Here is a 17,001-nt window from a genome sequence, read left to right as displayed (position 1 = left end):
TTATACGGAGAAAATTTACATCCTTTCATAAAACACTTTAAAATTTATACTCCTGATACACAATCATTTTGTTTTATTGCTAATAATTCGACGAAATGTTTTACAAAATTGTTTCTACAAAGATAAAGAAATTGTCAGACTTACCTTAACACATTATAATTTACGCGTCGCGAGGACGATCGGTCATCATCCTCGATTTTACATCGCGACATTAGAGTAAGAATAACATATCCTAAGATCATCTCAACTCGAATAACGCAATGATTTATGCATTCTCGTATAAGAAATGGATATACACCCAGACAAGATGCAACGTCTAGAAGATATCTTTACGATGTCTTTTACATATCTTTTTGACAAGTATGTCTCAAAAGACGTCTATGATATCTTTACATGTCTTTTAGACACGCATATTGTCTGGGGCAGCTTGTTTTATTATCGGATAACGACTGTATAACGTAATCGCTCTGACAGCATGAATAGTATTTAATAATCGCGTGAAATCGAAAATGCTTACACAATAAAATCGTACGACATTTGGCGGATTTCCCGTCCTCTATTCTTCCGAATCACTAATGAATCCATTTATTTTTACCTTAATTGCACATCTTAATTCAAAGCAGAGACCAGACGCGGTCAAAATTGCACTGAGTTTTATCTATCGGCTGCCTCCCGAACGTAGCCAGCCTAATTCGTGACTCATTATTTCATTTATATCCGTTTCAGTGTAGTTTAATTTTAATCTTGGTTTAACTGACTCTCTCTATCTTTTTCTTATTTTAAAAATTAAAAAAGGAAAAAGAGTAAGTTGAACTGAGATTAAAGTTAATCTACATTGGTAGAAACGATCATTAACCAGTCTAATTAACGTTCCTTATAATCTCGTTTAAACCAAAAAGAGACGCGGATTTGGCAAATTAAACCTCTTAGTAGATCATGAAAAATCGCGAATTAGGCTCAGCTACGATCGCAAATCACGACGAAATCGTCGAAATTATATACCAACTTCAATATCCTCGTTTAAAAGATCGCTCTGTGCCGTCACTCCGCTCAAGCCGCTCGCGTGTGTTTTATTATTTATTTACATGGTACGTTGGTATATTACACTCTGACTTTCTCTTGAAATGTCAGAACCGCCTGCCGCCGTAATTGAAATCGAAAGCTCATAAGGGATAGCCGAGGGTAGTGTGCGCCGCGATTCGTTCTACGAGGCGAGGATTCCTTCTCGAAAGCCTCGCGGAAACGACAAACCGCTAGGCTTAATCAGTGAGACAGAAAGAAAAGAAATTCAGTCAGTCAAGTCTGTCGAAAATAAATTTTGTCAAACGCTTGTTGCGATTTTGTCGACACTAAAAATGCAAATTCTGTTATATTCAATGTCAGCAAATGGGTGGTAAATATTACAAAATCTGTTGACGTAACACGAAAATAAATTGTCGCAAAACCATGCAAAGCTTATTGACAGCAAATTGACGGCAAGAACCGATCAAAGCTTTGCTCAGTTTTTGTTATAAAACAACGTAAATAAAAATTATAAAAATAACGCTTCTATTGTTAAAATACGTTCCAACCTACTCAGAGCTTAGAAATAATTTACCCGCCGACGTCATCGCGTTTCCTTCTAAAACTGAATTCAAGTTACTTTAAATCTTGTACATGAGACTATAATTACATTGTCATATAAAAAAATTTGCTATCTGGTTATGTACGCAGGCTTTACTAACAAAACACGAATTTGTCAACTTTGACAAGGAAACTTGCTACATTGTAAAAGTGATATTAAACGACTAACGTTAACAATTGAAAAATTACATTTGAAATAGATATTCTAGATCATTTTAGGATCTTACAAAATCCTTTGATCCTATAAATTCTGTTGTAAACCCGAACTTGGGCTGGAACATATTTGATCATTTTAACTTACAATTAAACACAAAATATCTCGAGAACAATGCATTTTTGAAATAAATGTTTCAAATAAAAATTGTAAGATTTGAAGGAGATCATTAGATGAGCAATTTAAATTTTGGATCCAGAGGATCTTCTTGGGCCAAAGTGGATCCAGAATATCTATTCCAAACGTGATCTTTCAATTGTTAACGTTAATTTTTGTTTTTTTTTTTTTATTACTTTTGCAATGCAGCACGTTCCTTCGTGAGTAAATTTGATGCCAATTTAGCGACAATTTGCTATTAATGTGCTTACTGGAAAGAAACGTGTACAGCAGCTTTGATCGTCATTACGCTGTATTTCCAGAATATCGCGTCGCTCTTATCATCTACGCTCCGTAGAGAGTTCGCTCCTCTTCTCGTTTTCCTCTCGACTCGTTACAAAGTATATTGCTAAAAATATGTTAACAATATGAACTTTCGATTTGGTTTCGTTTTTATTCGTGATACAGAGTGTTTCATCGACAAGCGCGGAAACCCCGCTCCCGAATTACCCTGCTCCTAACAAGGAGAATTTACAGCGACGACAAAATGTTTTAAATGTTTCTTTTTTTCTTTCTTCACACACATGTATTGTAACATGTCGCGATGTCTCATTACACACGACGCCACGCAGTTCGTTTGATATACAACTACGTCGTACACGTATAAAAATAACGCTTCTATTGTTAAAATACGTTTCAACATACTGAGAGTTTAGAAATAACTAATTCGATGGCTGTCGCCACTGCATTCGCCCGTCTCCCCCAAAACTGGATCCAAGTTACTTCGAATCTCGTACATGAGACAGACAAGAGACTACAATTACATTGTCATATAAAAAAAGAGCGTGTGTATATATATATATATATATATATATATATATATATATATATATACATATATATACATATATATATTTATTGTGTACGCACACGCACGTGCGCACGTACATGATTGAGTATCATAAAACATGTATACTGGGACTTTCTTTTTTTTATGCAAAGTATTGTCGCGCATTCACATTACAATACTTTGTGCTTATTTCAATTAATTAAACAGCATTTAATTCGTATCCGGGCAAGCTCTCAATTCCTTGAAAATTTAAAGTTACCTTCTAAAATATGTTCCCTAACTCCATAAATTTTATACACGTAATCTTTGATTATATAAAGATAAATATATTTATATACGTGTAAAGTTTTATACGAGACTCTTAGAGAGAAAAAATATACGTTTACCCGTTTGCTTTTAGAAAATGGATCTCCCGGATAAGAGTTAATCGATGAAAATTAATCATCATTACGGTATCATCTTCGCGCTGTACGGAAGCCTGGAGACAGCTGGATTGCCGCCGACGTTATCCCTTGGAGTATACGCGCGCGTGCGTGTGCGAAATTGCATTTAAGGTGCGAGTAGTCCCTTCGAAAGTTAAAGGTAAAAGCGAGAAAGTTGTGTTGCTGTTTCCCTATTTAACGTTACCACTGTGGTACAACACTATAGCTACATCTCGTGCAGGAGTCGCTTGAGTGAGAGAAGACCTCGAGGAAGATTCTCTTCGAGTGAACATTTACTACCTTTCAACATGAACGACGTGATTGGTGCATACCCTACACACGCAATATGCATTATCCTCTCATTATGGATAAGAGGGAACCGTTCATTTCCCCATGCTTCTCATCGCGGTGCGTAATATAAGAATACGACGCGGCACCCACGACAGCCCTTTCTAGTGCGCCAGGCTGACCTCCATCTTCGGAGGAAAAATGAAAAGCGGTGCGACCCCATGCATGTGAAACGTATTACGCATAAACGCACGTGTTGAACGTGAAATGTTAATGAAGCGAGAACAAAAAGAAAGTTACGTTAAATAGGCACACATATATATATATATATATATATATATATATATATGTATATATATATATATATATATTACAATGTTTCTTTATTACCTAAAATATATGCACTTTGAAAATATCGTCGAAAGATTTAGAAAGGCAGGCAAGGAGCAAAACGACATTCGGGAGCCAATGATTGGAGGGGTGGTGAATGAAAATATCCAGGGACAAGGACGTCGGCGATCCTACTGAGCAGGTCTTGATGAATAGTTTGATACAAGAATGAGCAGGTTCGTCGTCAAATATATCGCCGGTCGTATAACAAAATGAGTGCTTTAACAAATCGAAATAACAACGATGATCAGTCCCAAAATTAATTTTTGATCAGCTTGTACAATAGGTTTTAGGTGAATTTACACGAAGATCCTGACGGGATAATCGCGATAACAACAACATGTGCGACGAAAACAAAATGACTTATAAACCATCTTGGCCAAATCATTGCTGTATTCGCACATATTTATATTATAGCTCTATCTATAGTACATAAAACAATAACACTAAAAATTATTTAATTCGAGTAATTCTATTTTAATTAATATGATTTTTTTGTATATATAGTAAATTATTGTATTTAAACGCACGCTTACGCCTAGCTGCATGTGATTTTCTTATTTGTGATTCTTTCTTTTTTTTTTCTTTAATAATATATATAATATAATAATATACTATGTCGCATATAAAAAACAATTACTTAATATAGAGTACAAGATCGTTCCTTAGTTAAGTTTACAGATTTTTTGTTTTTCGTAACTATTTATATAAACGTAAGACGTCATCCATCTCTAAAATGAACATGCTTCCGCCGCTCCCAGAATTGCGAAAATCAAGATACAAAGAGCAATCTTCGCGCCTTGTCAAAATAATATCAAGGAAGAAAGGTATTTTCTTTCGTTAAGGGTGCGTTATGTGAAAATTAAGTAGAATTGTTAACATCTGCGAAAGATTTGTCCGGTTCGTGTAATGAATTTTCTTTTTTCTTTTTCTTTTTTTTTCGAAGCGAACAGAGCGCAATGTATACAGTACGTCATTTATTACCCCTCCCCTCCGTAATCATCAGCGAAATTTTGGTTACATATAATCAAATTTGAATATTTGATTGATTTTCTGTTGTTGAATACACTTGATACAACTCGCGCTTAAATGCAAATGAATTTGATTACACGTTATCCTCTGATGTGCCGCCGCATTCTACACGAGTTAACGTGAGAATCTCGACGGTATGACAATACGAATGATAGTCTCATAGAAGCATTACCTTTGCATGAAATAATTTTTGTTTTTAACAACGGTTATTTTCCTATCGTATCGTCATATTGCACAATGCTTACGACTACTAACTAATGATGCGCGAGTTATCGTGATTTAGATAACTATGAAATATTCGTTTTGACACCGTTGCGCATAACATCCAGATAACGCGCTAGTCGCAATTTAACATCTGAGTGGATCGAAAATGAAGATAAATTGGCGTCGGATACAAAAACAAAAGAAAATAAAAAGGGGGGAAAAAAAGTAAAGGGATACAGAAAATCATATAAATAATTACAACAATGTCAAAAATATGGTGACATGGTCGACCGCGGTACATGTGCGATCGATCACCGGGAACGGGGGATCACCCATCAATGAACTGCCGCTTCTCGTTCTTGGTCGGCGTGATAGTTATCCAAAGTGACCGTCCACCCAATTTAAGCTAAAAATTCATGAGGTGTCATTTTGGCTGGCAGGTCTGAGCGTTCACCTTGTATGTTCGTGTCTGTGGTGTGAGATCGAGCCAAGGCACCGATGAACCCGGTTGCTCTAGCTGAAGAGGCACGCGACACCGCGATGTTGCTGCGTTAACAGAACAATCTGCTCCACGTTCCGCCTCTGCATCCTATAAGATTCCTTCTCTCAGTGTTTATTGCGACCGGGAAGATCCGCATGCATATCAGAGATACGAAAGACATAGTGCAATACTATAATAAAGATGGAGCCGCCGCGCCCGAAACCGAAACAATTTTCAAATTAGTGCACAGAGCACTTCCTACCTTAATTTTTCTTTGTATGGAGTTTCCATACCTAGATAAAAAGGAAAATCCGCGTTATTTACCTAGAAGAGAGTTCATTTCTTAAACATTTTATTCGCTATACAGAAAAGAGTTTCTTTTACACTTCTTAAATATTTTATTTTATATAAAATCATTTCAAAAAATTATTCATGACATATTCGTATTTTTTTTATACTCAAGCTAAGTCTCATTAACGCGTCGAAAAATTTGCGTTACTTTTCCTCTTCTTTAGATAAACCGACTATCGTTGTCAATCACTCGTACATATTTCTCTCGACAGAAATAAATATACAAGCGTATACTTCTCGGTGAGCCAATCCGGATGATTTCGCAATTTTTGTTCGCGTAAATACAAACGAATATTACTCACCATACTCGCACTTGTAGAAGAAGCGGACGTAGCAGCAGAGGTAGGCACCGTCAATATTGGATAATATTATCTACAAATGCAAATCCGCAGGCCCCTAAGCCATTCATCGCCATCACACGAACAAGCTCCCTAGCATGAGATGCTGCGACTTCCATTGGTGGATGACGGGAAAAGTTAATAGACTCTGTTGAGTATAATAATCGTAACGTTAGATTGACAATCACATTTGTCAATTACATTAATAAATCAGAATTCCAAAATGATTAATTTTTTAGTTGCTCGAATTCCATTGCTCGTAATCGTAAGCAATAAAATACAATTTAAAAAGATGTTAACAATTATATAAATAAATAATAAATTAACGATATAATCATAAATTAACGATAATGAACTTATGAGCAATCTAATTTTATTCCTTCACGCAGAGCAATTTAGTCCAATTATTAAACATGCCATTATTTTTTATGTCATTTTACATGCTTAGTTTCTTACCAAGAATAGCAGAATTCAATCTCGCGCACACCGTTTCTCTTTCCTGAGGATTCAGTTGCCAACCAACTGGTGAATTCCATGGATTAGAATATGCTAACAGACTGAAAGCGTCCTGCAACATCTTCTTATTGCTCTCGTTCTTTCCGAACTGCTGTCTCAGGCTTACTGACTGTGTATATAATTGTTTGCCGAATTCCAACATTTTCTCAATCGCCTGTTTGTTACCACCGCACAACATCTTTTTGTTACTTTTGCTACATGTCACAGTATCAGCGATGTTACTGCTCTGTTGTTGACTCTGATTGGCACTGTTGTCGATTTCTGCAAATAATAATGAACAATTATAAGTGAAACAATGTTTATCCGTCCTAAATACTACAATCTACTCGACATTCTAAACATAACTCGACAATACATAGGACATATATTAGATAAAATAAATAAAAAGACAACGAGCCTAAATATATTAGATAGTTAATAAAGAACATTATATTTATATAATTGGACAATTTATATAGGACATTAGACAATTTATAAAAAAACCATAACGCACATCTATTCGACAATCGTTATATCTATCATTTTACTTTATTATTACGCTCGTTAGTTCCATTTATTTATTATGTACAATACTTAATTCCTAATATGATCGATTTAAACGCTTTATCTAAAAAATAATCTATTTATCCTCTATTTATCTATTCGCGATATCAATTACATTGAGATCTCACCCATATCTACATCCTCCCCATTTTGACACTTGTACCCATTCGAGTCCAGATTACCATTCTGATACCCGTTACTGTTCTTGATACCATTTACACCGGTGACGCTACTCTCCTCCATGTCTACATCATCTTCTATTTGACCATTGACGAACTGTGGGCTGGTGCCGTTTATCGTATTATTGATATTCATCTCTTCCACAGTACCGGTTGGATTTGCGGATTTCACGTACGCTTTGGTCGATTGTATTACACTGGTCTGATTGGGATTGCCATTTTGAAAGATATCCGAATCGTTGCCGTTCACCATTTCTACGAACTGACGGCACTTGAGCGCGAACAGCAGGTTCGGGTCCCGATCAAGAAGACCAGGATATAACCGATTGGTCACGTCTATCGCTTCGCTGATGCGACCAGACTGTATCAGTTTTATAACCCCTGTGGATCAGTGAATCACAATGTAAAGATAAAGTATAAATTTAATAATTGGACAAACAGAATTGTCACTTCCTCAAATTTTAAAATGCGATATTTAAATAAATTGTATATTTGTAATTTTTTTAACATTTATTTATTGTTCTCTCTTCCAGATTTTTTTTTCGGAGGAGTGACAATTCCGAATAAGCGACAAGATTGCAACACTTACTCTGTCGATTTTTGATAGAGGTGTAATCTTCCTCGAACACCTGACCCGTGCTGCTGGCGAATGCCTCGGCGCTGTCGAGATACCCATGATGGACGAGATACGTACACACCATTCTGTCGAATTCGTACAGAGCTTCGTTAACTCTCGAGAGATATCGCGAACATCGGTCCGTGGCGACTTTTTCCCGCTAACTTCCTCGATTTATCCGCGCAAGCATTTGGGAAGAACTCTCGCAAATCAAGGAGGATCTTAACGGACAACAATGACAAACGAAGGAGGAGCAAAAGCAACCACGAAGGGAGTGGAATCACGCACCCTGTCCCTGTCTCGTTTTCTGGTCGTATATGTACCTGTGAAGAGTCGTCTGCCATTGCCCCTGGCCATGGTCTGGCATGGGATACTTTATGATCTGTACTCTCGTCCGTACGCGCAGTTCGTGGATCATATCCCCGATGTCGAAGACAAACGGCAATTGTCCGAAGTTTGCATCCACCACCTCGCCCGGAGTCTGCAGACCGACCGTCGGAAAGAGATTGGGCTGTGAAAATGAAATTAGTTTTTAAGTTTTTTTTAAGTTTTTAATAGAATTTCGATTCATCATATCTAATATACGAATAATACGTAATAAATAAATCTCGGCACTTTAACAATATTAAAGTAAGTTAGTAATCAATATTCTTGGATCCACTGGACTTGGACATTTTCTTCAATTACGAAATTGTGAAAAATTGTTCTTAACAAATGTTTTTTTACAACCTTATAATTTTAAATTATATAGTCTTATTTCTCGGATTTTGACCTTCAACATAACAATAATTGTTCAATTACATTAATTTTAAGCAAAGCTACATTAATTTAAAGTACACTGCATCCGCGAACATTAGTTAGGAAATTTCGAATATCAATTAGAATTAAAATCTATATTTTTTATTATGAAATATATAATTTATTATGCATATTTGTGAAATTTATCAAATAATTTAATGATAAATAATATATAAGTAAGTTTTCTTTCTATATGTGAATAAAAAATATAAAAAGAAAAGATTAATATGCATTATATATAACTGAATTTATAAGGAATGAAAGGTCAAAGACAAATTGCCTCTGTTCCTATAGGATTTGAGATCTTTGATTTGTCCTTTTCAAGAAAACTATTTTTTTTTTATATTATTAATACGGTGAGTGGCTTACAGGAAGGTCCGTGAAGGCGATGCCCAAATGATGGCCATTCTTTGTATAGAAGGCGGTGTTGTCAACGAGATTTACACCGCAACCGATCACGTCGCCGGTGGTGAAAGTCGGTCCATAGGGTTGTCCTGTACCACTTGAGCAGAAACTGTGTCCATCGTCACCGTGGTAACCATATGAATGTTTATCCCAACCAGGAAGTCTATTTACGTTGACGCCGGAGGCTGAGAGGCCGATGCCCATGTAACCATCGCGTCCCTTGCTTACGATCTTCACCTCGAAGTAATACAGGCCGCAGGCGGCCGGTATCGGGTACGTTGTGCGAACACTGGCAGCATCTTTGTGGGTTTTGCCGTAACCTGAGAAAACAACACGGCCCCGACTCTCTTTAAAGGAATCGGTGAGTCCGACGATATAGGTATGCCGTATTGAATGAAAATTTAGATTGCAAAACATGTTAAAAATAAAGAAAGACAGAAGAAGAGACAGAGAGAGAGAGAGAGAGAGAGAGAGAGAGAGAAAAGCGAGAAAAAGATGCAGTCATGAGTGGGATGTATATCTGTGGTTTGAGATTAAAACCAAGGTCGTCATGCAACTCGAGAGCTGCAAGGACGAATACCATGCGCTCATATATATCTTCCTATCTACTCCTCTAACAGTTTATAGAATAATATGTAGTTATCAACATATGTTAAAATATATGGAAAATATTTATTTACATATTGGAAGATAATCCATTTATTCTTTTATATTTTTATACTAAAAGTTTCTTCTTAAATTTCTTAAAATATTCTACATGTAAAAATAGTAAGGTAAAATTATCACAAAATAAATATGATAAGATTTTACATATTTTATTTATCTACAATACTGTTCACAAATTTGATGAAAATATTAGATTTTAAGAAATAAATTTGTAATTCAAAATTTTTATTTATGAATCGTATACATTATCATTTTTTATTTCTGTTTTCATATTAAGGAGATTCTCGCGTTTGATAAAATATAAGACAAATCTATAATATACATGTAATACAAAAGTTAAAAATATCAATAATATCTAGAAAAAATTTCATTGACTTTTACCGTATCATTTTGAAGATATTTAATTCTAAATTTATAGAATTTTACATTACAAGTTGAAGATATAACTTTATTCTGTAATTATTCTCTTTTAAATTGAGACACTTGCATATAAGACAGCAATTGAAAAATCGTTATGATTATAAAATAAACACTTGTTCTCGTAAAGTTTTATTTAAACTTACCGTACAATTTACAAAAAATTTATATTTTTTAATGAAAAAAGTTAGAATATATGTCAACTGGACGATGCGTATACATCAAATGAGCATCTTACAATTTTTATTTTGTCATTTTTAAAATATTTAGTAACATTACAAAATTAACAATAATTATGTATAACGACATAAGATATTCTTAGTAATCTTTCTATTTCATTATTTTAATTGTTTTACATATTATTATGAATAAACTGTTTATTGACTAGAAAGTAGCGCGAGAACCTCCTTAATTGCTAATCTTTTTTTAAAATATTTTTAAAAACTTTATTTTTGGAACAGGTGAATTTTATCGATTATATACAAAAAATTTACATCATTTCTTTATTCGTATTTTATCATTTCAAATGTTAATTTCTAATCTTTTTCTAAAATGTTTTTAAAAATTTTAATTATGGAAGAAACAGAATTTCATCAATTACATAAAAAATCTACAAGTGGAATGGAAAAGCGAAATGAAAGTGGAAGTAAAGAGATAGATTATTAGAAATATATTCTTATTTGAGAAAGAAGAAACATTCAATATCTTATATCTATATATTTATCTAATTGTAACGCGTTCGCTGGAGCAAGTTTAACTAAATTGGCTGACCACCTAAGTCTACATGTCAAGATAAGGGTAAGAGAGCTATGGTCACCTTCGAGATACGCTATGTACCTTGGGTACGACGTGAAATATTGATTTCAAGCTGCATGCATTAGTGCCACGAGGAAAAGCGACGTGATCTAGAGAAACGCCGAAGTCACCGCAAGTAAAGTAATCATTTCCCTTCACGCATCGTAACTCGGAACGCAAGCGATACGATATTTTCGGTGCGATACGGTACGATGTTCGCGCGATGATGATAAACAATATTTCCTTTAGGAAGTAACTTTCGCCTGTGTTAAGTAAAGGACTCTGCGCACGCTTATATAATGAGATACCGCAGTCGTACACGGGATACTTTCAAGATATTACATACGTGCATTTTTTCTCAACAAAATTAAATATTAATTTGTCGACGATTAAAATTCTTTCGATTATTGTGATTTACTGTTTCGATCTTTTAATATCTTATAAGTTGAACAAAATTAATGCGAAAAGCTTCATAGCTGCGAAAACTACAAACGTTATGAAGCTACAAATTGATTTGCAAAAGAATGATTTACCTAGACAGATGTATGTAGGGCATTAGGTCATCGCGCGGCACATCGATGCAATATTACAAGCTTATCCATGATCTGCGATCTATGAGTTTCTGAGTGTTAGGCGCATGTCTCTTGCCCTTACACAACATAATACACCGTATCTATATGCTCCATCGAGCATCATTTATGTAGCTTTCGGAAGCTTCATTAAAGCATTACGCCCGCATTTTTTATCTTCTGGTATCTAACTTGTGATTAGACCTATACTTTATTTTTTTTATTCTCTGATACTTTAAGATCCAATTTTTATTAATTATCTGGTTGACTTGTGGTTAAGCTTAATCTGATGTTTTATCCCATGGATAAAACTTGATCTGTGATGATGTTATGAATGAAACATCAGGTTAACCACAAGTTAACCAGATAATGAAAAATTAAAGTCTTAAAAAAGAAAGTTAAAAGGATCTTAAAGTATTAGAGAATAAAAAAATAAAAAATCCTATTCTTTATGCAAACAACAGTCTTTAGCAACGCTGTTGTATTACGTAATACCTCTGACGTAATATATCAATGTTGGTAAAGAAACGAATTATTTCTCTGAAACCAGTATTTAGTTCGAAACAAAATACGAAGTATTTACTTGTTCGATTATCAGAATATTTCTTTTCATTTTTTTATATAAAATAATATAATGATGTGCATTATTCCGCATATATAATAGAATTGGAATATATACAAGCTAATATATATAAGCTAATAAATGCGTCAGTTTTAAGATATAAATTATTTATTATCTGAATAGTTAAATATTAATTACACACACTGCACGTAATGTAAAATATTATTTTATTGATTAATTATACATTATAAAAAAAGGGAAAGTTTTTATCTTTAATTCTGGTATTAAATAATTAGATAAAATCACGCTCTAACAACATGATTATATTAAAAATTAATGATAAACTTAAAAAGAAACGAATACGTTTTTTAAATGTGCAATCTTTCTTAGGCAATTCTGTATCTTTAAACAATTCTATATATAAAGAGATGTGTACTAGAAAACAGAGTAAATCAATTAACTCCTCCGCTAACTATAATTAATGTTTGCAAAAATAGCCTTTCGGATTTGTTAACTTTCGCAAAAATGGTAAGCATTTATGATCGACAGATCATAAACTCCAGAGACTGGAAGACGATGAAGTGTCTTCGTGGGACGAAGATCAAAACAAAGTCCGATCGGTATTTACGGAATCAAACAGCGACACGTGCAAGGAAAAAGAGAAGGAGTTGATGGTTAACGGTAGATGCGTGTATTACGAATGACGACGACGGCCTTCTGCTTTCTCAGGCACTCCCATGCAAGGGAAGCCACGTGCCTTCGTTACAAACAGATACATTCGCGAATATGGACATCGCCGATATGGACAGCCCATAGCTACAGTTGAATCTTATACTGAATTTCGCCAAAATTGTTACCACGAATAGCGTGTAAATGACAGGTGTTTCGACAGCTCTTCGATATTCACAATGATTGCAACTCATCTCTTTAGAAACGAAATAGTGTAGGGATGCTCGAAATGCGTTGTAGCCAAACGTGATTACGATTCATGATTTCATGATTATCGCTGTACGTAGAATTATTTTATTCTATTAACAGGCACATCAGAGAAATGTCGCTGTATATATATATATATATATATATATATATATATACATACATATATATATCTCTCTTATCTAATATGATACCTGTTTAATAATGTGGGATTTTAAGAAAGGCACAATCTTTTTTATTGTGAATTTTGATGAATAAATTTATGCCTATAAAAAAGTAAATTAATCCAATTTCAGTGATAGTAAAAAACTTATTAAAATTTCACAAATATATAGAAATTTTGTTAAGATTTTTATACAATCCGGAACAATATAAAAATCTGCAGTGAAATTCGAAGAGCTGGATTGCTGATGAAAGATGAAAATTTCTCGATGATTAATAATTCTGAATTCGTATTATGTTTCCTAAAAAAGAAACGTCGAGCTATCGAATAGCGGTCTTTGGCGAAGCGGAAGAAAATACAAACATAAGTATCACAAATGAATATGCTTTAACTGTTGCTAAAAATACACGAACCAAAGAAAATTCTTCTAATTCATTTCAAAGGGAATTTGCTTTAATAGAATTTCGATGTGAGTGAAATATTTATGTTGCAAGCTGAAATTGCCTGAACATGTACTGCAGCTCTCTACAACCTCAGAAGCAACGATCGAAGTTAAATTAAAGGATTCAAGCGACGGATATTATCGACGCGCAGTATGGCTAGGGTCGAGTGTACGCATGTATTATGCTTCATGTCTGCTGCATATCGTAACTTCTTGCAGCTCACGCTCTCCATTCATAATAATCAGAATTTCATCAGAGATCGCAACTGCTTAATCACACTCGGTGAATGTTTATCTTACGATCAACGGTAATTATGAAGTTACAAATGCCGACGAATTTTTTATGTTTAATGAATTTTATGCGTAGACAGCTGTTCGTTTTGCAAGTTCATTTTGCTATATTAGATAGATTTTTTTTTAAAAAAAAAATTATACAGCGAGCCTTATTTTGTGTAATAATTACGTATGTCTGAAACAAACATTCATAATTTAACTTTCATTTTGCAGCTACGTCGCGTTATTCTTTATTTGAAAATAATTTATAATGCATTATTCCGCGTTTATATAATTAGAATATGAACAATAAATATCAGTCATTTTGAGATAATTACACGTTATTCTTACACGTAAAAATAATCCATAACAATGTCATCGTTATTATTTGCTCTCATTAGCAAAATAAATTTAAAGGAATTGTCTGACGAAAATCAGGAAGAGTTCTTGAATAACAAAAAAAAAAAGAAAAATACCTTTTAAGATTACCGTCGATGTATCAATTGCTCGCGAAATAACCGAGCAAACATACGACAATTGTTTATCTCTTTCGCTTCGTTTCCTCTCAACAATCTTTGTGCGCCAGATCAAGGAGAACAATATTTTCGTTCGCTGCACGAACACATCACGTTCGTCGAGCGTGAACACGCTCGACCAAAGCCGATATAACGCATTTACGTTTTAAATGCCTTTTAACTTTTCTTATTCCATACAGCACGGTGCGCCAAGGAAAACCGATAAGTGGCATCGTGTTTCGTGCCGCTGTCGTCGTTGCCGTCATATAACGTTACGTTGCGATCCGAGCTTGCGGCACACGTCAGGAATCCAGAGGATACACCATGTATATAACGAGCTAAGAGGGAGCGCAGAAGCAAGAAAAAAGGGCCTTCTGGCCATTTCTGGCATCGCTCTCGATACGAGAAAAGAAACTTGTCCGTAGGGAGAACTCATGGGATTTGAATGCGCGGAGTGTTGAGCTCCCCATTGAGAAACGCCTGTATCACGTCGAACTTTAACGACAGTCTCCTCCGACAGGAGGAGATTGTTCCGTAGTGATAATCTATGGTGACTAAACATCGTGTGTAGCAGTTCTCCATTTTCCGCCATTAAATATCTCGGCGATCAAGTCTCGTATTAAGTTGCTGACGCAGCAGCTTTGCTTCTTCAATTCAAGTTCTTTATTTATATAGCGATCCCGACGAAACGCGATTTAAATCTACTCAAACCTATGTATTCAGTTATCTTTCTATATGTAAAAAAAAAATGGAGAAAGATAATGGTTTGAATTATGATTGGTTTGATAATGGTTGGAATCTCTTAGATTCAAAAAACAATTTATTATATTAAATGATAACGTTTTATGCCTGTTTCTATCAGTGTGTGTGTGTACTTTAATCTTACTTTTTATCTTATTTTTATCATATTTTTTATCTAACTTATTTTCTAGTTCTAAGAATTAAAAGGAGACTAAAGAGTAAATTAAATCGAGATTAAAACTAATTTACATTGTGTGCCTTCCAACAAGAGATACAAATGACACAATGGATCATTACATCCTTGTTGTTTGCCATGTTAAATAAAGATGATATGATCATTGTGTCGCATCATGTCACTTGTTGGAAGGCACACATTGACACATCAAAAAAAAAATTGGTCGTTTAATTAAATTAATTTAGTTTGACTTTATTTTTTTTTTATGAAGAATGTATGAAAAAAAAATATTTATATTGTATTTGAATTAAATATATACAATTAATTTGGTCAAATGAAAAAATTTTTTCAGTATAGAAATGGAGCACGGGACACCCTGTATATCAACGTGAAATTCGATGTGAACGAGGGGGGAGGGGGAAAGGGGAAAGGGGGCGGCGACAAGTCCGCACGGGACGTCGACGAGAATCGGGGCGCGGGGTTCTAGTCCACATATCATTTTCACGTCGACGTACGTAGCTGTCATTGACATTGTGCGTACCCGTGTTCGATCTCTTTCGATTCCTCTTTCCATGTATCGCTCTCTCTCACTCCCTCCCCCTCTTTCTCTGACATTTCTTTTCCCTAAGCAGACGCGTCGACAGAAATTGACGAGCATCCTGTAGGAGGAGGCACCGCGAGGATCGACCGCGGTGGCGAAGGTGTCATCGCGTCGACGAGAACAGACGAGGACAAGGACGAGGGCGATGCGGAAAGACTCGACCGCGAGGGACTGGCTGACTGATCAGCTGATTCCTTTGTTTAGGTCGCTGACACGCTGAAATAGCGCCCTGCCATTTTCAATCGATCGACCGTGCCTGCCCCGGGAGCAGCCCGATCGCGGGGCGACACAGAGGCACGAGGCTGGGGACGGGCGTCCGGATGGCCCGCGGCGCGGCGCGGAGATCCGCACCGAGGACGCGCACACGCGTGTCCGCGCGACAAAGGAAGCGCATCGTCTCGCGCGCGCGGAGGTCGCGCGCTGACGGGCTACCCACGTACCTTTGTAGTGAACGCGAAGATTGTTTTGCGACAGGCCTATGTAGCTGTACTTGTCCTTGGTGCTCCAGGAACGCGGCAATGGCGTCTTCTCCTCGTCCACTATAGGATAGAGCAGTTTTAGCCGGTCTATGGATTGGCTCTGCACCGAATTCGTTTTCCCAGGCTCCAAACATATAAACCGTTCTTCGCTGGTGGCCGCCATCATTGTCGTCCGCTGCCCCACTCGCCCCGCTCTGGCCTCCGCGATCCACACGATTCCTGGACGCGACTGCCGTTGCGCACGTCCGCACGCGCAACTCTCACAGCTCACAGAGCTCTCGCTCTCGCTCTCGCTCTCGTACACTCTCGCAATCGCGGATG

At 35.9% G+C, this 17,001-nt stretch overlaps 1 protein-coding gene and 1 long non-coding RNA gene across 5 annotated transcripts; one reads left to right on the top strand and one right to left on the bottom strand.

Moving 5' to 3' along the window:
* Nucleotides 1-23: 23 nt before the first annotated feature.
* RanBPM (Ran-binding protein M) lies at nucleotides 24-16,984 on the bottom strand. 4 transcript variants are annotated; one of them, XM_087408432.1, is made up of 9 exons: nucleotides 16,642-16,984; nucleotides 9,311-9,693; nucleotides 8,467-8,654; nucleotides 8,117-8,229; nucleotides 7,477-7,908; nucleotides 6,746-7,066; nucleotides 6,254-6,437; nucleotides 5,863-5,924; nucleotides 24-5,708 (listed from the first exon to the last, which is right to left on the bottom strand). In XM_087408432.1, the coding sequence occupies exons 1-7, from the start codon at nucleotides 16,844-16,846 to the stop codon at nucleotides 6,304-6,306; spliced, it is 1,776 nt and encodes a 591-aa protein (XP_087264558.1). In that variant the 5' UTR covers nucleotides 16,847-16,984; the 3' UTR covers nucleotides 24-5,708; nucleotides 5,863-5,924; nucleotides 6,254-6,303. The 4 variants fall into 4 exon arrangements, with proteins under 4 accessions (XP_087264558.1, XP_011051809.1, XP_011051808.1 ...); XM_011053507.2 differs by having other exon boundaries at nucleotides 5,863-5,893; XM_011053506.2 differs by lacking the exon at nucleotides 5,863-5,924.
* On the top strand, nucleotides 9,693-15,631 carry LOC147908694 (uncharacterized). The gene is made up of 2 exons (XR_015545843.1): nucleotides 9,693-14,204; nucleotides 14,885-15,631. It is a non-coding gene; the product is annotated as an uncharacterized LOC147908694 (long non-coding RNA).
* Nucleotides 16,985-17,001: the final 17 nt, after the last annotated feature.

The sequence above is a fragment of the Acromyrmex echinatior genome, chromosome 8 (assembly GCF_024713525.1).
Source record: "Acromyrmex echinatior isolate Ae372 chromosome 8, ASM2471352v2, whole genome shotgun sequence".
NCBI lineage: Eukaryota > Metazoa > Arthropoda > Insecta > Hymenoptera > Formicidae > Acromyrmex > Acromyrmex echinatior.
Note: the sequence above shows the minus strand (reverse complement) of the source record. Positions and strands in the feature narration are given on the sequence as shown.